General features: G+C 41.9%; 1 protein-coding gene across 1 annotated transcript in view; it reads left to right on the forward strand.

Moving 5' to 3' along the window:
- MCU (mitochondrial calcium uniporter) overlaps window positions 1-24331 on the forward strand; it is a 61711-nt gene that overhangs the window by 3143 nt on the left and 34237 nt on the right. Inside the window, exon 2 of the mRNA XM_026851764.1 lies at window positions 21761-21860. Within this exon, the coding sequence (XP_026707565.1) occupies window positions 21761-21860 (100 nt within the window). The remainder of the gene's footprint in view (window positions 1-21760; window positions 21861-24331) is intronic.

The raw sequence follows: 24331 nt of genomic DNA on the forward strand, positions 1-24331 counted from the left end.
AAAAAAAAAAAAAAAAAAAAAAAAAAAAAAAAAAAAAAAAAAAAGTAGCAAGGAAAAATCTGTTGGCTGAAGGGTATCTGATAGAGGAAATAACATTATTAATGGTTCACATACATCAAAAGGCGTTTTAAAATCCTGTTTTCTCCTTTTTGCTGAGCGAAAGGCTTTTTTTTTGCAGGAGAGCCTGGAGCACTGTCCTGGTGTAGCTTGGGCTTTCCCGTTCAGTAGGGTATATGTAAACTGTCCCTGTGCTTTTGTAGGCATGAGTGATCTTGCAACTTGAGCTTCTGGTTCCTGGAGGAAAAACCTCTCAAAGATTCAATTCAGTTCTATAGAATCCAGTTCCGATGGTGTATAAGGAGTTTTTCATGTCTTTAGGACAGCTGGTCTTCTAAGTACTCGTTGCTGATGAGCTGTTTGGTGAAAGGTAACTTCGAATTAATTTTGAATGAGGATTAAACTGTGGTGTCAAAACAGGAGTTGAAGCCTCTGGAATTTTCAGTGATATTAAGCTTGGTGTAATTCTTCAGTTAGGGTGCTCTAAACCAAAATGGCCCTAGTTTGGTTTAGCTTTCTTGCTTGTGTTCCCATGTAGAAAACCCTTGGTTAATTTTTTTTTTTTCCCAGTCACCTAATCTGACTGTCAGGGGTTTTACCAGCTGGAATATAATTGTCATGGGGTTGTGGAGCTAAATGCTGACTGCCTGCAATCTTGGATACTGAGATTTTTATAGACACACAGCATTGTCATATTAGAAGCTTAATTGATGGCTGAGCTTGGAATCAACAAGACATTCACATATTTTTCTTGCTGTGGGGAGGCTCTTGCCAGATATTATGAATAGCCTGAAATGACATAAATGGTTTAGGTAGTACTCCAGAAGATCTGCGAAGTAGTAAGCCAACACTTTAGTAAGCCACCTTCCCTCTGGCTCTTAAGCAAGTCACATCCTCTTGTCTTTGAGCCTTTGTCTTTATCCCTCTGCATGTTAGCATGGGAGGGAGGGAGATGGGGAGCTAATGAGGTTTTATACTTGGGGAAGTTGAATCTCTAGTCTTCAGTGACTTTCAGCACTACCTATCTCTTAGGAGACTATTGGGAAAAGAGTCTCACTTGATCCAGTCATTTCTGTTGTTTAGGCTCTTAATGAAGCAGCAAACTATTGCTGAGCCTGTTCCTTCCTGGCTGGGATGGATATTTGTGGCTGTGGCCAAGCAGAGCACTGGAACCAGTGGGGTGGCTGATGAGAAGTGCCGTGCCAGAGCAAGGTGCCTACAGGGCAATAAACAAATAATATTTAGCCATGATATCACTCGCCTGCTTTCTTTCCTTTTGGTTCTCACTTCCTCTGGTTTTTGGTTAGAGATACGTCTGTAACAACTTCCACTTAATTTATTCACTAGGAAATTCTCCTGGGCTGGTGTTAAAGTCCTTTGAAGTGGTTTATTCCATGTAAATTACTATAGAGGTTAGTGATATATGCATGTGCTCGGATAGGAGGATGGGAGCCAAAGCCAGTTTCAGCTCATAGTGATAGTTATTTGGGAGATCCTGTAGTGCTATTTACGTGAGAATACTTTGGCAAGCGGAAAGCACTCATGTTAGTAACTACACACACCAAAATGTAGTTAGTTATCTTCAATATGCACATTTCAGTAACTCTCAACCCTTTTAATCTGTTTACTTCACCTTAAAAGTAGGAACAGAAACATCTCAATTGTTTGAGCTGTACTAGTGTGCCTTACTTTTAATAGCAATCTTTATTGTTTCTCTGTAGCTGTGCCAAATAGTAACTACTGCATTGAAGTAAATCTTGGCCACTTTACTGCAACAAGAATTGTCTTTGTTATATTGAAAATGTGGATTAGTCACCTTCAAGGATTGAGACTGGTTTGTTTACCTCTTGTGTGGTCTCTTCATAAGCAAAAACCTGCCACGGAATGTTTTTTGGAGCAGGCAAATAGGTGGGATGCAGTTAAGAAACCAGCTAGCCAGATGCTGGGATGAGTTCCTTTGTGGAAGTGATGGACTGCTGGAGAATGGTTGCAGTTTTGGGAAGAGACTGCTGTGGGTGACAGGGGCTCTTCTCCCAGTCCTAATCATTGATGTCCTTGTCCCACGGTAATGGTTTTCCCCACTCATTTTCCCTGGCCTGTATTCCTGTTGCCTTTGTGTTGGATGTGATAATAGCGATGCCTTTCTCCCTCTCTCCTTCCAGGTCATCACTACTTCTCTGATATGATGCCTTCTAGTTTCTGTTGATACTGTAACCTAGTCTAATCTTACTGAAAAATCTTAATGTTGCTGTTCTTCCACCTTTCTAAACAGGATGGAAACTTCCGTACAGCCTGATGGCTGGCAGGTCATTTGATACTGCACTGTTAAGTCAGGTAATAAGCCCTCGTGTATGGTAGGCTTGTGTAGACAAACAGAGCTCCTGTTAACACTGAAGAGTGGAGAAGTTTCTAGCTTGATGCCAGTTCAGAATTTAAATAAATGGTTCTAGTGAGAGAAACAAGGTCAGTATTTCCAGTAGAACTCTAGAAGAGTCATCATGAATTTCAGCGTCTTAAAATTCGGAGTCAATCATGCAGCACTACTCTAATTTGAATGATGAAGGATCCTTGAGTGTTGCCTGAGATGAGAGTTGGTACCTTAATGATGCTCTGATACAGTAACTATCTGATCTTTAAAGGAGGACTCATGAATTGAGACTTTGAAATCCTCTGGAATTGCATCTTCCACTGGCTGCCTTGAAAGCCTTGGCATAATATGCTAGGTCAGAATATTTCTAGGAACATGTAGAAATAACTGTCTGATTATATCTCTTCATGGATTTTTTTGTCAGGTTTGAACCTTGAGGGACATGTTAAGGCGTATGGGATCGGAAGCATGTTGGCAGCAGCAGGCAGCCTCACATGGATTCTGACCCAGGAGGTTTCCAGGGCAGCCTTTGGTGTTCCTGCTTGCTTTGCTGAAGCAACATAGTTTGGCATCAGCATCATGGCCTGAGTGCAGGTTTTTGCCTATCAGTGTTGAAGAAATCTCTGTGAAATGGGAGTAGCCCTGACCCCCTACCCATTTTCTCAGATGTAACTCTATAGTCCCTTAAGATTGGTATATATGTTGCTGCTTGGCAAGTGCCTTAATCTAGAAATACTTAAAATATCCAAAGGCAAAGTAAACCTATTGTGCTAGACAGCAAATTCTTGTTCAGACTCTAACCACTGTTTCTGTCCTTCTGTTTCCCTATATAATTACTCTCTTGATTAGAGAGCAAGCATGTGTTGCTTTTTGAGGGGAAAGTGTTTATCTTTGCAAGAGATAACACTTCTATTTGCTTCTTTTCCATGTAATTGTTGGTGTGTCTTGTGTTCCTGAGAGGTGGCAGCTTTTTCAAGTGCTGCTCTCCTTTGCTTTTGTTGTTGATTCCTCCCCCCCATATGGTAGTATTCCCCAGTTCAGACTTAAATAATTTCAAAGCTTGGAACACTGAGGGAAGTGATGAGGGGTTGGACAGGATTTCCCAAAAATTGGAGAACATTCTTATTGCTGTTTCACGAGCAGAGATGAGTAACTTTATTCTCATGAAGAGATTAAGGAATTTTATTCAGATGATAACATACTTTTTTCTAAGTTGAGTATATATACATACTTGGAGAAAAGTTTTTAGTTTTGTAATCTGAAGTAATTTTGGCCCTCTATGCTCAAATTAAAAGGGTGGGAAAGGCTTTTTGCATTCCTTGAGCTTCACTCAGTTCTCCTGCAAGCAAGCGTTTTTGCTCAGATGACTTATGATGAACCGTACTTCAGAGATGATAACCGATTCTTTAGTCTCTAGACTTTGCTTCTGGCTGACGCAGGAGACCCGCTGTCCTTTGGAAGCTTGTCTTCTGCCTGCCTGGAAAGGGTGGGGATGAGAAGCAATATTGTCAATATCTTGTTTATTACTGGGTTATCAGTGGAAAGTCGAAGGTTCTGCAGAGCAATTGAATCAGTAAGCCTCTATATGTTTTAAAAATGACTGTGCAGTACTTAGTAGAATAGCAATGGGGAACTGTTTCTTCAACTTCATACTTTGGTGCACGTTTAGGGAGCATTTCTGTTTCAGCTCCTAAACTGCTTTCTTGATGCTCCACTGATTTTTTTTGTGAATGCTTCCTTGTGGCTTTTAAGTTCTAGCACAATGCTGTACATAATAAGTATTTTTAGTCAAGCTTCACAATTTTGTAAATCTTGGCTTAAAGTTGTCTATCTAAAGATCCAGAGGGAAGACATGAGAGCAAGAAAATGTGGTTGTTGAGATAATGTATCTATAAAAAGATCTGTCTTCTGATGAATAATGCACTGTGCTGGCAGGAGTTTGAGGCTTATCATGGCTCTAGGAGTGACATGGATTGTGCAAGTAGTAGTAGATGATATTGCCTGGGCACTGACCCGCACCTGTTGCTGCCTCAGCAGATGCAAACAAAAATTAAGATATTGTGGCACTGCTGAACGTGCGGTGGATAATTTGGTGTAATCCTTTCTAAAATAAAGCATGTAACATTCTAATACTGTGGAAAAACGTCTGCAGCTGCTTAAACCAAATTTCTATTAAAAAATGAGGCACTGTACCAACCAAACTGTTTCATTTGGGTCAACAGATAATCTACAAACTTACCCCCTACTTGTATAAAAAATGGTGGTACAGATTTGTAACATACCGTGAGGCTTTGATTACACTGAGTAACTGTAATAATAACTTGTACCCTGAAAGCCATGAATTGTGATATAGAATGTGGAGGAAAAAATAATAGTATACTGCTAGTTAATATTCTATCAAAGGTCTGTTATGACTTTAAGCTATGTAGCAAATTGAGACCTTAATATATTTAGTTCCTTTGCAGGGCTTGGTACATGATGAGAAAATGGACAGACTGCAGAAATGCCTTCAGCGTATCGGTTATTTTGTCTCCTGCTCTCAGAGTTTATTGTTAAGAAACCAGTCAGTGTACTGGAGTGAAAAAGATATAAAAACCTTCCAGCTTCAGGTACTGGATATAAAAACCATCCAAGACTTGAAATCCAGGTTAGCAGCTGTTCGCATTGCCTCCAAGCTACAGTGTTGATTGCCTTTGGCCCCTGAAGTGATGTGCCATGTGAGAAACGCAGGAGTCTAATAGTTGGTGTAATGTCCAGTTGTGATATTGGTGACATTTTCTGTAATGCCTCTTGCTATTTCATCTTCTCTGTTGCATTGAAACAAGCATACACTGGAAGAGTACTCCTGGGGACAAATCTAGATGGGATCCGTTCTTGCTGAGAGACAAGAAGAAAGCCTTTTCCTGTGCAGGGCTGGGATCTTGGAGAACTGAGCTGGTTTGGAATAAATTTGTTGCATTTGAAAATGCAGGTCAGTTGAAGTACCAAGACTGCCTGAAACGGAGATCTAAAACTACTGGAATCTGAGAGGAAAAAGGGAGGTGACTTGTTTTTCATGGTGTCATCTTAGAAATTGTGGGGTTTAGCAAATTTGGTTTTTGATGTCGTGTTATTTTGCTCTAACATTTTGGACTCTTTGCTACTACCAAGAACAGCTAACGCTATAAAGAATATTTTAAAATGATAAGTGAAGACTTGAGGATTCTACCATAAAATTAGGAGGAAACGAGTAACCTGAGCAGTACTTAAAAAAAAAAAAAAACAAAACCCCAAAAAAAACCCCCACAAAAAAAACAAAACACAAAAACAAACCCTTGACTCCCGTTTAAAAACTCCACCAAGTTTTTAAATTTTAACAGTATTAGGTGGTGGTTAACCAGAGAAAACTGCTTTCTTGCCATGCCTTTCCTATGGTGACAGTAACCTGACAAAAAACCTGCAATCTTACCTCCCTCTTCTAAAAGCATTGCATGCAGCACTGTGTAGGGAATGTTTTAGCTGTGTGCCATCAATGCTGCTAAGACGGGCTGGTTGTTTTATATTCTTGGCTCTGTGTGGCTTGAGCATACCTAGCAAGAAGTGTTTGGTCGCTGAAATTGTGCTGCTGGAAGTCTGCCTACTCTGTTATGGCTGTTTCTCCTAGGTGGCAGAGTAGGGAAATGCTTTGTGTTTAATGTGTAGTTAATAAAGGAGAGGTTGTCAGTAAAAATAGATGTCTTGCTGTACTGGTCTAGCAGTTCACTTGTCTCAGCCATCAGCCCACCAGTGGCAAGCTGCCTTTCCAGCCATTTTAGCGGGGAAAGGTGTGGATATGTACCCGTTTCGTGCTCGCTGGGAAGAGGGAAGCAATCAAAACGCTGCTGCTCTTGTGTTTGCACACGCTGTGCAATTGGTGTAAGGGGCTCCGTGGAAATGCTCCGAGGGTTTGGGCTTGCGCACCTAACAGCATGCGAGACTAGTGTGGCTTAGAACAGAGGTCAAGCAATTGATTTCATAGCTTAGAGCTGTTAAATACTTATGCTGACTAATATTTAGCTCATGAAAACATCCTGCGGTAGTTCTGTCTCCCCTGAGGATGTGGAGTAGCAAGGATAGAAGAGCGGCAGCTGTAACTTCATGTGTAACTGGCTTGTGAATTCTTCAGAGGCATCTTGTCCCCCTTCCCCTGAAAAAATCTTTTGCTTTCTCTTTCTACATCCAAAACTTAAAATACTCTGCAACTTTTATTAGTGGGCAAAGATTTCTTTTAGGCATAGGTACATAAAAGTGGGTGTAGTAAAAACCAAGTGCAATCAGTTCTGCTAACAGTGGAATTGATGTGCTCAGCTTTCCGAAATGTACGCTGTCATTTTTTTTCTATAATGACTTGCATAGTAACTCGTTTCTCTGTGCCATTAATTATAAATGCTGATAGTAATGATGGTAAGGTAAGGTTAAGATTTGCTGGGACTTGGTTCTGCAAAGCAGGTATAGCTATTTGTTGCAAGAGCTGTTTCTGTAGTGTATCTGTAGTAGGTGGGATGCTTACCTAAGTGACCTGGGTGCAAATCTCCGTTCACAGAGCTGCGTAGGCGTTTTGCATTATTTATTGAAGAAAATGCGTAATCAGGCCTGTTTTTCTATTTCTGTCTTAAAGCAACAACACTGCCACGGCAAAGGTAACCTTTCAGAGCTCCAAATGCAAAAAGAAACACTAGTACGGTTTGCAGTTCTGTGTATTCATAGTTCTGGTACATGCAGTTTTTCTCTAAACCCCAGGGTTCACAAATCACACATGGAAATAATTCTGTCTCTTAAAACATCAGTTTCCTCCTTCAGTGGCTGCAGTGAAAATGATTAAAGTACAACACAACTCTCTTCCTCAAAGACATACCGAATGAGGATGGCACTAATCCTGCTTGTCATCTGATTTGTAGATTCCTTAATTTACGGGGTTGACAGAACAGCTTACCTGAAGTGAGCTCTGTTATGGGTATTTAGAATAACTAACCGTGGTACCTATTTTGGAAGCTGTATTGGAATTGACTATCGCTTTAAATTGTAGGCTCTTCAGGACAGCGCTTTTTATCCTGTACAGCCCAGAACACAGTGGATCTGATGACCTGTCCTGGTTGCTGTCAGAGGCGATATAAAGACTTGCTTCCTTTATAAGCTGCTTAGATAAAAGACAAAGCTGATGGGCTAATTGCCCCCTTTGTTTTGCCATATGCTGCTACTCTGGAGTGTTACTTGTTATTGGCACTTATCATACAGAATTTTTAAAAAATCTCTTTAAAAGGCTGTTTCTGGAGAAGTATCTTCATACTCAGAAGACTAAAAGCTTCATATGAACTCTTGCAGAGGGAGAAGGTGACTGTAATAGGAGATAAAGTATGTTAAAAGGAAAATCATTATTTAACTGGGCAGGCAGCTGCCCAGCATAAAAATTTGGCTTCTACTATCTTTGACCCTACAGGAGTCTGTCTTGGACCATGGCTGGCTTTCCCATGCTTGCAGTGTGCTTGGGGAGTGATGGGTGAGTCATTCTGGAAACTGGGAATGCCTTCTGATTGGAACTTTTCAAATGGTACTAGATAGTTTTCAGCTTGGCTTTCAGTATTCAGCTGAGCCACCAGGGAGATGAAGAATATCATCATGGAAAGAACTTGGACAGCTTTCTAAATTTTAATGAAAAGAAAACTAAAATTTCAGTTTTGCTGACACTGCTGCATAATATGAGACCATAATATGAGATAAGAAAGCAAGCCGGAAAAAGAGCCTTTGCTCACATAATGACAGATGTTGCCTAGGAAGGAACTGCAGTATGTGATGTGTTTTGCAGTTTATTGTCGGTAACGTATACACATGCTGCTGTATGTGTGAAGGTATGGCTCCTCCTGTTCCATGGCTGGTGTGAAAAAGGGGAGAGCACAACATCAGGGAATAACTTTTACTCTGCCCAGTGTTGTTTCCTGTCCCAAACACAATGAGATGCATACACATAGCCTGCTGCTGCTCTCCTGGATAACATAGGTATCATTAAAACAGGGAAACAAATTCACAAAAGATTATTTTTTAACCTTATTCTGTTAGGTTGAGCCTGAAGGCATGAAATGCTTGGAGCTGTTGACTCTTCAAATTCATGAACTCCAAAACTGCCATCACGGTGTTTTTTCCAACACTGAGACAGTCCTTCAGCTCCTGAAATGGAAAAGCGTGAGGCTGGTCACCCAGGGAACATAAATTTTCTGGAGAAGAGTGTAATTTCAGCTCTATCTGCTTAACAAAACAGTCCTGGCCTGAGAACTTGCTTCCCAAGTGTTTATGATAACAACTTATTGCCATAAATTTTCACTGTCCTTTCAGAGATATTTTTTTTTTTTTTTTTTTTTTTTTTTTTTTGTACAGAACTAGTGGAAATAAGATAGCAGATAGATTCTTGATGGCAAGTTTAAGTGCAGAATTAGACACTACCTCCCCTCAAAAATAATATCCAAGCAAGATGAGCAATCTAAAATCTCTTGGCTTTAGGGCACAGTCATGCAATGTGTGGGTGTTCTTATTTTCCATACATTTTAATAAGCATTGAAAAGACTCAGTGTTTTCCAGGGTTGAAGTGCATCTCCACTGAAGTCAAGACTATCTTCTCAAGCTTTCCAGAGGTCACTTGACACTGAACAGTTTTTCTCTTGGTCCGACAGCCTCATAAAAAGTGAGAGCTTTCCCTTAAAGGGAGGAAAGAAATGGTAGCTAAGGGGTACTTGGGACTCCACTGAGCTGCTGGTGACTTGGGTATAACTGCCAAGTTTGTGGGAGTTGTGGTAATGAGGAACAAGGGAACAAGTAGAAGATGTAAGAATCAGTCTTACTTTTTTTTTTTTTTTTTTTTTTTTTTTTTTTTTTTTTGGTGCTAATACAAGAACTGAAAACTTGCTTTACCGTTTCACCTGAAAGTTGACATTCCTGTATGAGCTGGAAAAAATTGCCTTAAAATCTGGATCTTTGTAGAAGATTGGAAGATGTTGACTACATTGTAGCTATCATATGCTGTGAAGTTGCCCTAAATAAATACATGAAAAGAGAATTTTATTTTTTTAAGTCATCCCTTAGGTATCACAAGACAGGAAATTAAGTTGAGATGGTTTTAATGTGAATATACAAGATTAGTCAAGTAGGCTGCTAAAAATTGTCTGCAACCCCCCACCAAAATAATTCAGGGTATGTTCTTGTGTTTTCCCATTCCACTCAGCTTGTTTTATAAATATCTTGAAAGCCATTGTTTTGACACTGCTGTGTGTTGTGTGTGCCTGTCTCAAAGAACGTGGGGTTGATCTGAAGAGTAATAGGTCCCAGGGTGCCCCGAGAGGTTGGCAGTGAGCAGTGGGAGGTGTGTTGGCACCGTCTGCAGTGACGCGAACGCAGCTCGCGCGGAGCAGATGCTGAACGCGCTTTCACAGCGGATCTAATGGAAACGACTTCTGGTGCATGGGCAAGTCATTCAGAGCACGTGAAGTGGATGGAGTGACTCTTCCTAGAAGGATAAATGCATTTTTTTTTTTTTTTTTTTTTTGGTTCCCTAGAGCTGATCCTTCGAATTTGGCTGAGATGAGAGACTACAGCTATAAATCAGTCTTCTTTATTATTTTTTTCTTCTCCCCTTGAGTATATTATCATTTTTTAGTTGCCTATCTGGTAGTCCCTCTTTAAGTGAAACCAAAATACCATATGGGGATGGTTACTTTCTTAATGCAAGTCACTAGTATTAAGCTAGCCCTTTCTATGGAGGGCTAGAAATGTCTATAAAGAGATTTGTGAGGCATTGTAAATGGTTTCACTTATGTCTGTGTAAGACAGCTGACAGCAGCTGGCATTAATTCCTGTGAAATGCCTCTAGTTTGACTTGCGCGCATGTTGGGAAGTCAAATTGTAGAGCCTTTTGCGAAAGACAGCTATAGATAGGCTCTCTGTAATGATGGATATCAAAACTGGTTCAATCTAGCTTTATATCAGTGTGGTCCAAGTTGATTTAGCTTATGATTTGGTTAACAAGAAGGTTTAATTGCTTAGAATACTTATGCATGTGGAGATCTATTTAGACAGATTTCTCTTGTAAATATTTCTACAGAAATTCATGCTTTTGTTCTTTCCCTTTTAGCTGTATTGTGGAATGCCATGTTCTTTTTCACAGCTATTCATGGAAATATTTTGGGGTATTTTTCGATATTCCATTTAAAGCCATAGTAAAATAATGTTAAAAAAAGCACAGCTTGTTCCTTGTTTTTTTTCTAAACTGTACCCAAGAAAATTTCCCGTCAGAGCTATAGCTGACTTGGATTTGATTGAAAGAATAGTGGCAGCTCCAGGCCATAGTTAGTCATTATCTAAGGAGTTATGAAAAGGCTAGCAGTTTATGATCCTCGGAGATACCCTGTAGTCATCTTGTTCCTATTACCTTGATTACCCCATCTTTGACCAAATGGCTCTTTGGGGATTATTTTAGACAGAAAAGTTCTTGACTGTTTTTTTGTGACTGACTTGCCAGTTTTATTGGTATGGAGCTAAAAAACCTTGTGGTTGAGATGGCAGCACTTGGACAGAGAGGTGACAAAGCTGCTGCTGGGGGGTGTGTGGGGAAGTCCCGATCTCCGTTTCCCGCTGTGCCCTGTAGTTTTGCCTTAGAAGGCTGCCGGCTTGCAATGGGAGTATCTGTTTGGAAATCACAGTCTCCTCGAGAGCAGAAGAGGTTTGTCAACACTGCAGGATGAACAGGTGGCATTTAAATATACTCACTCAGGTAAATGAAGCCTTGGAGACAGGAATACCCGCATTCCCCCTCCCTCTTCCCATAAAGGTGTTCATGTTGCATTTGAGATAATTTCCTGGAGAAGATAAACCAATCTTAGATTAGTGAAAGGACTTTAATAACTGAAACCTCAGCTGGTTTCACTGGAGATCAGCCCTGGCTGACTCTCATGGTAGCAGGGCTTTCCCTATTCAGCAGGAGGGACACACAATGTCTAGGATCTCAAACATCATGGAAACGAGTTGGTGAGAACCCGTTAGGACTTTCTCTTCACAGCCTTCATTGTCAAAGTAGGTGCCTAGTGCTGTGGAAGGCATCACTTAAAGTGGAAAACATGTCTATCCCCTCATTTTATTATATAAAAAAGGTAGCTTTAATATTAGAAGTGATGCTTTCATGCATCTTCTGCCAGACATTAAGGAACTGAGATTACTTAAGCCTTGTGACAGGGAGTGAGGTCAATTCAGCGACTGCTTCTTGTCTGAAATACAGGTGCCCTGATGGGATAATAAAACAGTGCAAGTTTCTGGTACAGCAAAGCTAGGAAGTCACGTGGTGTAAAAATAGCCATAAGAGATGGGAACAAAGAGGAGATGTCTTTTTTTGCCTGCTCATCAGTTTGGAGTTGAGAAAAAAAAACCTGCAGGTTTTTGTGAGATCTTCAAGTTCTTCAATAAATATGTTGTTTGGGGGTTTTTTTAGCCCTTCATTGTGACTGAAATATTTCTCCAGTGGCACTATCAGCTCAGCTCTACTCTGTAAAAGAAAATGATGTTCTTCTATGCTGGTGGAGTACACTGATCTCATCTCAATTTGCCTGTAGGAGAAGGAACAGCATAGCCTTGAGTTACATTACTTGGTGCACAAGAGTCCCTGTTCAGGTAGGGTAGGTGTCATGGGGTCTCTCTTTTTCTCCATTATGCTTCTGTCTGCACCTCGTTCCTGAAAATCTATAACTTGACAATAAAAAGTTCAAAACAATAAGATGTAATTGTCAGCTTCACAGACAATTACAGCAAGAGTGATGTGAACTTGGAATAACGAATGTGGGTTTTTTTTCTCTCCCTGGGATTAGATGGAAAATCCAGTGTTTTCTGCCAGGTGGACTGTGGAAACACATCTGGGGTTGGAAGAGAAGTCCTTTGGTCAGCTCTGAGAAGTTTAAATAAACAGCATCATGACGCAGGTTCTGCGGCTGTGTGTTTGCTAAGCAAAAGGATGGTGGTGGATAAGGTTGTTCAGTACTGGCACAGATTTTTCTAAATATATATCAAAACTAGTAGTTGAAGAGACAAGTGATTCTTTAACTTCTGCTTCATAAATGTCTTGAAGAAATGAGGAAGAAAATATTTTATTAGATTTCACAAGAGGCTGTAGCTTGTGTTTCCCATTTTCACACATCTGCAGACTGAAATGTCTTGTCCGGAGGCTCAGGAGTCTCAGATTTCTTGCTATACCCTTCTTTAACAAGGAAGAGAGGGGCTGTGTTTTCATTCATAGGCCACGTAGGACTGAATGTTTTGAGAGGAGCTTCAATAAAACTTTTGCATCGCTGGTTGCTATGAGCTTGTGAATATGAGTTTATTTTTGTCTGCACTTACAAGCCCTGCCACCTCCATAAACGAAAAAACCCGCTGATACCAAAATGGGAGTGAAATTGTGAACGCAAGGCTAGCAGCAGATCTATCTGTGTGCTCTCTGTCCTCTAAAGCTCAGTGGTGCTGCTTCCATGAACGTGTAAGAGTGGTGAAAACAAGGCTACAGAACTAGGGAGATTTAATGTAGAGTGTTGCCCAGAGATGTTTGCTGCTTGTCATGCAACCATCAGACTAAAATACGTTTTTCTCTCTGCTTGCATGATATTAATATCACTCTGACAATGAAAATGAACTGTTCAGTAGCAAACGTGCAAGCTGCTGTCTTTAAGGAAATCATATAGCGCCTTGGAGAAAGAGTGAGGGTAAGAGTCTGTTTACTTTTCCTCTGATGTCTAAAATTACTTAATATAGACAGACATCATTTCATCGTGGAGCACATGCATTTTTCTTACTCATTTATACTTTTCCACTCTTCATAGTGGTACCACAGCTGACTAGAGGCACACATTATTTCTTGTGAAGAATAATTAGAAGTATTCTACTTTTTTCTTCCCTTCAAGTTATTTTTTCTGTGTGGGGTATCCAAAATGTGGCTGACATTTGCCAATATATCGGTGTTCTGCTGCCATTCTCCTCAGTGATCATAAAACTGTGTAGCAGGATACTGGATAAATGCACTGAGCGGAACATGCCTGTATAGAATAAACAACCAAGTTTAAGTTGTAAAATGTAGTTTTGTGTTTCGTCTGCAGCTTTTCCTTTTGTGTTCTGCTGTTTTCCTTGTCTCTGAGGTGCTGAGCATCCCTGTAGAGAGATGCTGTTTAGTGCTTGACAGGTAGAAACTTTGTGCATCATAACACACTTTTATTGCCTACATTCCTGTTTTGCATAAGTAGAGGTGTTAACTGTGGTAAACTGTTTAATTCTTAACACTGGGGCTTGTTCTTCAAGAATCTGTACTTCGCTTAAATGAGTTGAGGACTTTGGGAGAGAGTGAGTACTAAATCTAGACAGCTCCTACAGGTTTACGTGCTTAGCTCTTGGGGGAGTTAATGGTCTCGTGGACTGTATTTGCTGTACACACAGACTCTGTGTAGGTCTTCAGGTTGGTCCATTCTTGAGCCTTTGCTGTCTAAAATGCAGCAAGTGATAAAGGTAGAGGTTTATCCTCCTTGAAGATGGGGATTCCAGCCTAGAGGGTAAATGCTGAGGAAAAGCAGTCTTCCGAAATGCAGCGACCTTGACTGCATTGCTTGAATTGGTGAGGTGCAGGGGCTGCAAGGATGCCTATATCCCAGCTTGGCTGTAGATGTGAAGGACTGAAGGCTGATTTTTCGGTGAAGTTTATTGAAATAACGCTCAGTTCCAAATGGCTGATGTTACATCTGCATTTAAGATCTGATTTTCACCCCTGCCCTTCCTCTAGTGCTCTTCTGCAGCTGGAATACGGATGAGAAATTGTGTTCTGAGTTTCCTTTAACCACTCGGGTTCCCCATCCCAGCTGCCTTCCTGCACAGAGTTTACAGAGAGAGGTGCTGAGCTGTGTGGTTTGAGTGTGAACACTCTGGGTATGCCTGCGACAAATGCTTCTGCCCTCCAAAATTCAGTGGGCAAGTTCAGGTACCAGGTGTCACGTAGCTGCTAGCTTGGGCAGGACTTGAAGTTCCTCTGAGCTTGAGAAGTGAAACTAAACTCCTGATATTAAGAATATTAATCTGCTTAAAAAAAAATTATAAAAGAGGTGGTGTGCAGGTGTGGGAAATCTTGGCTTCTCAGTTTGCATTTGCTGAAAATCTTAAGGTGTAAAATATGTTCTGTAAAAACATAAGCCCTTATCTATTGTTTATGTTTAGCATCTTCACTTAGTTGAAACAGATATTGAGCTTAAATAAATATTAGTAAAAATAGAAATACAAAATTAATTAACTGCAGAGTAAAATATGTTACTACAGAGGAAAACAGCCATTGATGCAATCCTGTGGGCTCGTGTTGCCGTGCTCTGCCCGAAGCTGAGCACGCTGTCGGGGGCAAGACTCCTTCACTGACCAGGGGATTCTGGTGGAGGTCTCAGGCGTTCTTTTGGCTGCTGAAACAGCAATTGTAGGGAGAGTAATGCTTATTCAACTCTCCAGTTGGAGAAACGGGCTTCCACGGGGAATGTGAATGTTCGAGAGAAAGTAAAATCTCCAAAAACTTTGTTTTGTGTACAGATTGTGGGGTGTAAGTTTATTTCTTAGTTAAAATCCTTCTCGGCGTCTCAGATTTAAAGCACTCTACCCACCAGTCCCAATTTCTGAATGTAGTTAAAAACCTCTCATTTCTCAAGTTTGATTTTTTTGTTTGTTTTTTGTTTTTTGTTTTAAAGAAAAAGCATCTGTTGGAACAGGAAAAAAAAACAAACCCTGTGTTGGTTCTTTCATGTAGTCTCCATTCTTCTGCTGTTTAGCATTACATGCGGATAGAAGATGTTACACTGGTAGGTGCAGCAGATGAAAGAAATTTTCTTCATTTCAGCAAATAGCATATTAAAAGATTTCATTCTGCAGCAGTAGCTACAGTAGAAGCATTTGGCTGCAGTAGAAGAGCAGAATGATTTCCGTAGGAATAGAGTATTAATGCAACTCTGGATCATGCTTGCACTTAATTTTTCCTCTCTGAAGGACATGTATTTATTATTTGTTTAGCAAGATTGGTGAATGCAAAGGATTTCGAAGGCTGATTTTGCAAAGTCCATATGTGCTGTATAAATATACAAACTACTTCTGTGTGCAGAATTTCTGCATCGTTTTGGGGAGGTAATTCGTTGCAGTCTCAAATCACTTGACTGCTTTTTCAATACTATCTCTTCTATAAGCTAATTTTCTGGTATTCTGTGGGTTTTCTTGCTTTTGCTCTTCGAGCAACATAATTACTTTTGGGAGGTAAATTTCCAAACAGAAAATTGATGACATAGGGGGGTAAAAATATATTTATATATCTGCTGGTATTGCCTGCTGTAGTATGCTAAGAAATGGGGGAGTTGACAAAAATATTCTGTTCTGTTCTTGTACGTGCGTACCTCCCTGCAGTTGCCTGTGCCTGTAAATGCAATGCAGAGATAAGGCTCTAATTTCAAAGCATCAGGGGAACCCCCAGCACTCACACAGAAAGCAGCGCGTTGAAAAATGAGACTGCAGAACTGCCTTGGGCTTCTGATGCTGAATATGGGAGTTCCTTGCAGCAGAGGTAATTCCCCAAAGCAGCGGTTGCTAGCGGTGTCGAGAGGAAGGAAAAAGAAGAGACGGAGATGGAGTTTAACTTCATTTCAAAGCCTGCTTTTATTACGCCTTATTGAAATCTGTTCAGCAAAGGCATCTTGTTGCCAGGGGAGCTGGGATTCCTCGTACCACATCACTCGTCCCCCACCTTCCTGTTTAGTATGCAGGGAGAGCTCCATCACCCAGCAAGGGTATCTCCCGTCTCCCACCTCCGTCTCGTGCTCGGCGAAGCAAGCGGCAGTGGACACAGGCAGCCCCTTGCTGCTGACACAAAGGGTTGTTGGCTCTGTCAGCTCCATTTCCCCTGTCGGGTTCTCTGGGGTGTCCTTTGTCTCTAAAGGAAGCCCCCTTTTAAATAATATCGAGGGGATTATGATTTCCTTTTAGAGCAGGCTGTTGAAAATACTGTTTTTGTAGTAGCAAAATTTATGCTAGGAAGCCTGCTGCTAACAAGTAGCTTTCCTTTCTTAACAGAGGGGAATACATACGTGATAAGGAGATTGAGACAGATGGCCTCAATGTGTTTGGTATGATCAGTGAGTTTAGAAGCGATGCGATTTGAGAATTCTTGTCCCGGAGCGTTCATTATCCCGGGGGTCTGCGGAGCGGGGAGAGGAGGGGGGCGTTTAATCATCAAGACTTGCTTCCTGTGCCGTGCACATTAATTTGAAATCCCTTTGTTTGTATTCATTGCACCATTCAGGAATTCTTCATTTTGAGATGTGAAGCCTTGCTGTGTGACTTGGCTGGTTAAAGCTGTTATTGTATGCAGGGATTTCCCAGAACAGCCCTTCTTGAGATCATCTCTTTTCAAAGCTACTCAAATATTTTGACCTGTAGGCAATGCAAGAGGAAAGAAATCTTAATTAGATTATTGCCCATCTGCATATTAACATCCCAGTCTCAGCTATTGTCCTGTGCGTTACTGATGATGCGTAGTAGAGATTAGATAATCTTTCTGCATAGCCCTTTGCTTAGCTAGACTTCGGTTCTGTACTCTGCAGCGAATGTCTGGTTGTATTTGCCTTTAGATGACCTGAAACGCAAATGTAAGTGTCAAACGGAGGTTGGAGGAATTGAACTGGTATCATTTATGCAGATACTGAATTACAGCATTTGCACTGAAAAATTACTCTAGAAATGTCAGAATCGGTGTGAGACTGTTTTCAAACTAATCTTGTTGTATAGAATATATTGAGGTTTCAGTTCAGTTTCTCTGCACGTGGAATTTCAGGTGTTCTGAATATCAGCCCAGGTCTGTGCCAACACCTACTGCATCCAGACTCAGCTCCTGATGGTTCCTGTGTAAACCAGCAATTCCTCTATGCTTTCACACTGGCTTTGGTGAAGACATTGGTGTACCAGAAACAAGTATCTATTTTTATCTAGTCAAGAGTGAGTTAAGTATGAGAAAGTATACACAACTTTTGGCAATCAGCCCTTTAAGTAAAACTAGGAAGTTTGATTTTTAACAAAAAAATTGCTCAACTTTAGTTGCGTTTTCAGACAAACCATGTATGAAAAGCTTATGCTGGAAATCTAGTCAAGCACATAGAGATTTACAATGTGAATGTAACTGCTGTACACCTGAGGATATTAGCTTCTCTGAAATGTGCTGCATGTTTCTACATGCTGTGGCCAAATTCTTTTGGATATGAGATGCAGGGTAATGGGTAAAATCCCTGCTGGTGAGACTATTTCAATCTACCTGCATCTTTTCCCAAGTCCTTCATGATTTTTTCCTGAAGCACGAGGCTCTATGCAGGTTGCTCGGTACATAAAGTTGGAACTAGTCCCCTGAGCTGTGAGATATGAAGGAAGGTGACTCTCATGGATCATCTGAGCACCTTCCCAAAGCCCAGAAGTGCAAACTGCCAAGGAAGGATGCTCTGGGACAGGAGGAGGGTTGGTTCCCTTCCCAGAGGAAGAGGGCAACACCCACTGCTGCAGTCAGGCAAAGCTACAGGCAGTGCAGGGACAGTCCTGGGCAGGCTGAAATCCTTCTGGAGATCCTGGAGATGAGCTTTCCATGTGTCAGCTGTGTGGGCTTGCTGTGCCGAGCACAGGAATGGCTGTTGGTGATGAGGGATGTGGATTGAGCATAGCGAGGGTGCTGGAAGGGAAGATTGATCTGTGTGTTGGAAATCCTGTGAAATTGGTGGTAAAGTCAACCAGCAGTACAGTTGCACAGCAGGCGTGCTGACTGAGGCGGTGTGGTATTGCTTCTCTGTTCATTATTGGTGGTAGTGAGAAACACATCCCCAGTTTGAGCTTCAGTTCTCTGCAGCTAGAAATCTAAGAAGGGTCCTGTTAAGGACTTCCATGATCCTTGTTTTCCAAACAAGGCACTACTTTCTAAATAAATGCTGCCAAAAACACATTCCAAAAATCTATGGTGCTCATAGCTGCTAGAATATGATCAGGCAAGCAGGGAGGGAGAAAGATTTTTCTCCTCTTTTGCCCTAAAGACTGCAACTTTATTTTCACTAAAATGCAAGTATGACTTCACAAAAAAGCATTTCAACTCCTGTAGTGGACATTCAGCTGTCCTGAGCACACTGCATATGAAAGGTGCTGTGCTTTAGTCCATCCTGGTTTTATAAAAAGCTGCAGTACTCTGCCTCCAGCAGACACTAAGAATGTGTATGGTACAGAACCTGGGTAAATGGCTAGAAGGGACATGGGTTGGATGATTTATCGTATGGCCAGTGTACAAGGTAAGCACAGTTTCCCTTTGCAGAAGAAACATTATTTGACTTCAACATGTTCCTTTTGAAAGGAATGGATGCTCTATTTTTATAAAACCAGACTTTTTCCTTACTTCTTTCCTACTTAAATGGCTGAGTGAGGTTTGTGTTGTGCTGTATGTGGTCCACTTGCAAGGAGGAAATAGAGGTCAGGTGTCCTACTCCTCCTCAGATTTTACTGGGCAAAATCTGTCAGATGTACCAAATAATGGCAAGTGGAAGAAGGTCTGCTCTTAGCCTGAGGAGCCCAAAGCCAGGCTGTCGCCTTACTGTGGTGCACAGTGTAATAATTGCTGGACTTGGTTGCCTTGAGGGCTACTTAACAAAAAGCTTTGAACAATTTAGGGGAGTCTTGCACTGGAGGAAAGGCTGCTAGCCAGAGGCTTGGGAGTTTTTCGTGTTGATGTTTCAGATTTGGAGTTTATCAGAATTTCTTGTTTGGCTTTAATGGTGTTTCTCAGCTTGTGACCTGAAAGAGGAAATGAGGCAGAAGAAACATGCCCTTGGCTCACCCTGTAAGCAAGCCACTTGGAGGCGTACTGAAAGCGTTTTTAATTTAAGTATGGTAGGAATTTGAGACCTTAAATCATCGTTCTAGAAATCTGTCTTCCCAGAAGCACGAGCCCAAGCTGTTACTTGGGGGCACCTGTCAGGCTGGTGTGCTCCTTGCCCCAAAGCAAAACATTCTGTGTAACTTGAACAGCACGAAGGGTTCATCGGACGGTGGGTGTGCTGGCAGGAGCAGCCCTGCTCTGGTGGAAGGCATGCTACTGCAGCCCGGAGCTTAAAGCTGCGGTGGCGGGCAGGTGGATTGCTGCTCTGTAAGGTGAGAAGGCTGGAGACGTGCAAAATGTGCGCTGTGGTCCTTGCACTCTGTACCAGAGGGCTCCAAGAAAGCCTGTGCTTTAGAGGTGATCATTTCCTACGGAGCAGGAGAACTTGTATTCAGTAAATCTTGCTGCTGTTGATGTGAAATACAACTGTAAATAACAGATTGACTGTATTGGGACACAGGAATACATACGCAGGTGGATGCTCCTTTGGTGGCTATGGGGTGGGTTTACAGATGGCTTCAGCCCTGCTCTCATTCAGGAGCAGACCTCTGCACTGACTTTCAGTGGAGGCACCGAGTCCGCGATCATCTGAGATGTGTGTCCTACTGGAAAATATCAGTCTTCTAGCTGACGTGAAAAGCAGAGGCACAATAAAATTACTTGAGTCTCCGTGTGTCAAGTGCTTAGGAGCTGGGTATCTTTTAACTGCGTTGTCCTCAGAGCTTTATGGTAAGCTGATATCTTCGCGCACACCTGCAGACAGAAATGTGGAGGCATACGTGATGAGTTACATTACTTTGCTGCCGGCAGATTTAGCAGTCTTTCAAATCCTACTTTATTCTTTTCCTGAAGCGCTGAATCCCAGCATCTGGGCATGAAGACCTTCTGCCTTTTCTAGCTATTATGAAGCACATAACTACAGCGTTAGCTGAGGGTGAGATGAGCCTTGGGAGACAGCTGAAATGCGACAGGACCGATCTCTTCAGCAGAAATTCAGTAGCTATTTCAGATAACAGCACTTTAGTTTCTCTTAAGGACAGGTGCTTTGCATTTCCTGCCCCCTGAACAGTGGGAAACTGGACTGGTGGGAGAGGGGAAGGGTGTCGCATTAATTTTGGGTAGTTGTAAACCTGAACTGGGAGGAGGGAGCAAGCTGAAGGGGTTGCTTCTGTGCTGCTTAATATGGATGTTACTTTGATTAGATGATTGCAGTGTTGACAAGCCTTCTGCCTGAGGGAAAGTTTAAGTCAGACACTGGCAGAAAATGTGTGCAGGTTTCTGAAGAAAGATAAAATTGGCTGCAAACTTGGGATTATTATGAAGTGACATTGTGGTTGATGAGCAAAATAAGCTTTTCTCTGTGTGTCTTTGAGTGCTGCTGTATTGCCTGGGCTCCAGAGTGAGTTTAACCCCTCTCAAATTAACAGTGGGGCCTTTATTGAAATGAATGCTTATAGTTCATTAATACAGTGGTCTTGTCTAAGCGATAATAAAACAAAAGTCTGACCCAGCTATGTGGCAACATCCTTCTGGGGGCTAAAAATTACTACTGTGCTTTTATGGAGGTAAAGTTAGAAAATTCATCTGTGGGACTCGTGTCCTTCCTTCATGGTGAACAGAGTACTTCTGAGCTCTTAACACAATATTTGAGGCTTTAATTTTTCTTACCTTTATTCAGTCAAAGCCATCAAAGCTTCAGCCACCTCTTTGGGTGATGCTTATGTGGCTTTCACTGGGGAACAAGTTTGAATGCAAACAAAGATCTGGGAGCGAGGGCTTAATAAGGTTAAGCTTCCACTCATGCTAACCTTAACTTACATTTCCAAAGAAAATGTCAGCCCTAGATGTGAGGAGGGGCAATGAGGTTTTTCATGTCTTCCAGCTGCAAATGCCACAAGCACAGGGAAAACAGCAGTCATGTGCCTAGGCAGCAAGTTTTATCGATTGTCTTATCCAGCTGATAACTGTCCCTGCAGAAAAAAAAGGTTGAGCTTGAGTAAACAGGAGAATATCGGAGCACTGCCATGGGCAGGGGTTGGAAAGGCAGCCCCTCTTGGTGGCAGCACAGTCCGGGGCCTCCTTAGTTAAGGTACTGCAAGAGCTCACACTCCAGTAGTCACAAGGCTTTATTGCAATAATAAAATAAGGGATATTTTTATAGTAATGACACTCAGGATTCATGTAATCTGCTTTTGTTAGCATCGATTGGGCCAGGGAAACTTCCTCCCTAAAGCTTCCTTGAAGGTAAAGTGCTGTGCAGACACTTAAGACTGGAGCGAGATGGATGGTGCATGCTGGCAGCCTGTGGGGAATGTGCTGGCAAGCAGGCAGCACAGACTCAGAGAGGGATGCAGGGGATATGTCAGTGCCAAAGCTTAGTTTTGTTTAAAACGCAGCCCCAGGAGGGAGGTGAAGTGTTGGTTCTCTGGATTTCATATTGGCTGCACTGTGGGGCATGGTTCTGGGTCAAACTTGCTTATCTCACGGGGCACCAAGGTAAGCATCTTGGAAATTAATGCGAAGGATAAAGAACTGTGGGTTGTGTGAGATTTAAGCAAGTAAACATCAAAATGATGCTGGTGTAGAAAATGTAATAATAAAGGTACCAAATGAGGAGTATTTCCCAAAGGTAGAGTTTGGTGGTGTTGCACAGTCTGAGGTTTTGGACTCAATGGACAGTGTATAAAACATTGCCACGTAAGACCAGTGCTGCAGGTGTAACTGCTGCCCCCCAGCAGCATTAGGAAAGTTTTGGGATTTCTCCTGGTGGAGCAGTTGTTTCTGTATTTCTTAACCTGGGAGTAGTATGGGCAAAGAGCAGGACTTGGGATAGAGGAGACTTCTTGAGGGGGGGGAGTCTAGTTCTGATCTTGTGCCCCTTGGCTCTGTTTTATTTTGCAAACAGTGATCGCTTAAAAAGAAAGAGTTGCCAAGCTGTTGATAAAGTTGGCTTGGGTTTGGGAAGTACTTGCAAGAAATGCTTCCCTGCAGCAGTGCCTGTACAGTGATTTGAGCCTTTTGGAGAGACTGAGGCAATCTTGTACTTCTGATTTTCCTGTTGTGCAGCTGTTGGATTAGTTTTCCAGGATACAAGACACCTGTGTTTTTTTAAAAAAATAAACCCCTTGGGAATTTCAGCTTTTTCATAGATGGGATTTAAACAAATCTGTCTGCAGGTGAATGCCTGAACTATCCTGCTGCAGGATTTATTCGGTCTCTGCTGTTAGAGCCAGCTGTACTGCAAATGGGATGCTGGTTGTACTGGGCAGGAACGTCTGTCCCTGTTACTGGGGTCCCTGCTATTCTGCTCTAAGGGCAGAGCATGAGTTTTTGTGAGCAGTGCTACTGCTGCTCTTTATCAAGCTAGCGCATTTACAAACTTCTCTAAGACCGTTCTATGGTAAGATGAAAAAAAGATGAGATTCAGTCTCTGGAATCACTATTAGATAACTAAGACTAAAAACCCCACCAAACCCTAAGTTTTGCTTGTTTGTGTTTCTCAGTTCACTCACCAAGACCTTGATACCCACTGACCCCTGTAAGTACAGTGACGCGTTTGAAGGGAAGCTTCTTGACAACACCCAAAACTATTTTTAATGGATCTGTGAGTTCAGGGCCAGGCTGGGAGGAGAGCGGGTTGTTTGAGGAGCGATGCCTGGGTGAGCAGGGCAGTGGGGCTCTGGCAGCACACGCGCAGCCTCCCCGTGGCGGCCGGGAGCTCTCCCTGAGCAGTTTGGACAAGGTCATCTGAGGGCACAGCAGCTTGGGGTGAGGGAAGCCTGTGCTTTGTACGTGCGCTGCTTGTCCTCGACGAAATAAAACCACTGACGGGCATTCAGTATGAATGAGATCTGAGCGGTGAGTCATTCCTCAGAGAAAGACCTTGCTCAAAATCCTAACGCAGAAATGAAGTGTCTTCCTTGTGGGCTTCTGCTTGCATCCCTTTGTGTGCTGGTAGCAGGGAGGAGGTAGCCTTGAGTCGAAAACCTCAGTTCCAGTTACCAGCCTCACTGGTGAAAAAGGCCATCACAAAGCCCTGAGGGTTACTGGGATTCCCTGCTCTGTATTTATTTATAGGTCGTGAGCACTGCTGAAAGGAGAAAGTACTGGGCATAGGAAGGGACATGCAGCTTGCTCTGAGCAAAGCATGAATGGGGTGGTTGGCTTTGAGATCGTGCTTAATACTGATGCCGTTACCATAAACCAACATAAGCCATTCTTTTAGTCTAATCACTGGCAGATTTTGCACAGATTGTGCAGACAGATTAAATTTAAAGACACTGCCTGAAGTGTGGGATAGATAATTGGTCTTCTGGAAGATACCAGCTCAGTTGTTGAATTTAGGAGGGTACCAAAGAGAGCTGATTTCTGTGGAATTAAATGTGCAATGACTTTTTTTTTGCCACTTGCAAGAGAATTCTTCTGCCAGAGTGAAGCATCTTTGTTTTTCTTTAGTCTTGGGCAGTTACAGTTCTGGTTTTGGATCACAAAGCAGGTAAAGCCAAATGCAAGGTAATGACTGTTAAAATTCAGAAGTCAGGTCTTGGGTTTTGAATATTTTGTCATAAGGATGCCTAAATATCTATTTTCGCACATGTTAACTTTATCAGACTTATTTCTTGATGAAACTAATGATAAACAGTCTTAAGTACGCAGAAGCCTTTTAATAATTATATTCTTGTAAACCTTGAAATGTTTAATGTATTAAAGGGGAGCTGCTTTTATAGTACAGGCTGGGAGAAGGGATCATATCCCGTCGTTAAGATCACTTTCCAGTCTGTAAAATTCAGAATTGCGTATGCCATGTTAAGTAGATTTTCTGTACTTGCAGCAGCAAGTGCAGTTATTACATAGGTTTTTTCTAGGTGTATGTGCTTTTCACTTCTTTTGTGCAAGAAAGCTTTCCTGATTCTTAAGCTCCCTTCTTTTTTTTTTTTTCTTTTTTTTTTCTTTTTTTTTTTTTTTTT

This window comes from Athene cunicularia (genome assembly GCF_003259725.1).
Source record: "Athene cunicularia isolate RWA chromosome 6 unlocalized genomic scaffold, athCun1 chr6_part2, whole genome shotgun sequence".
Classification (NCBI taxonomy): domain Eukaryota; kingdom Metazoa; phylum Chordata; class Aves; order Strigiformes; family Strigidae; genus Athene; species Athene cunicularia.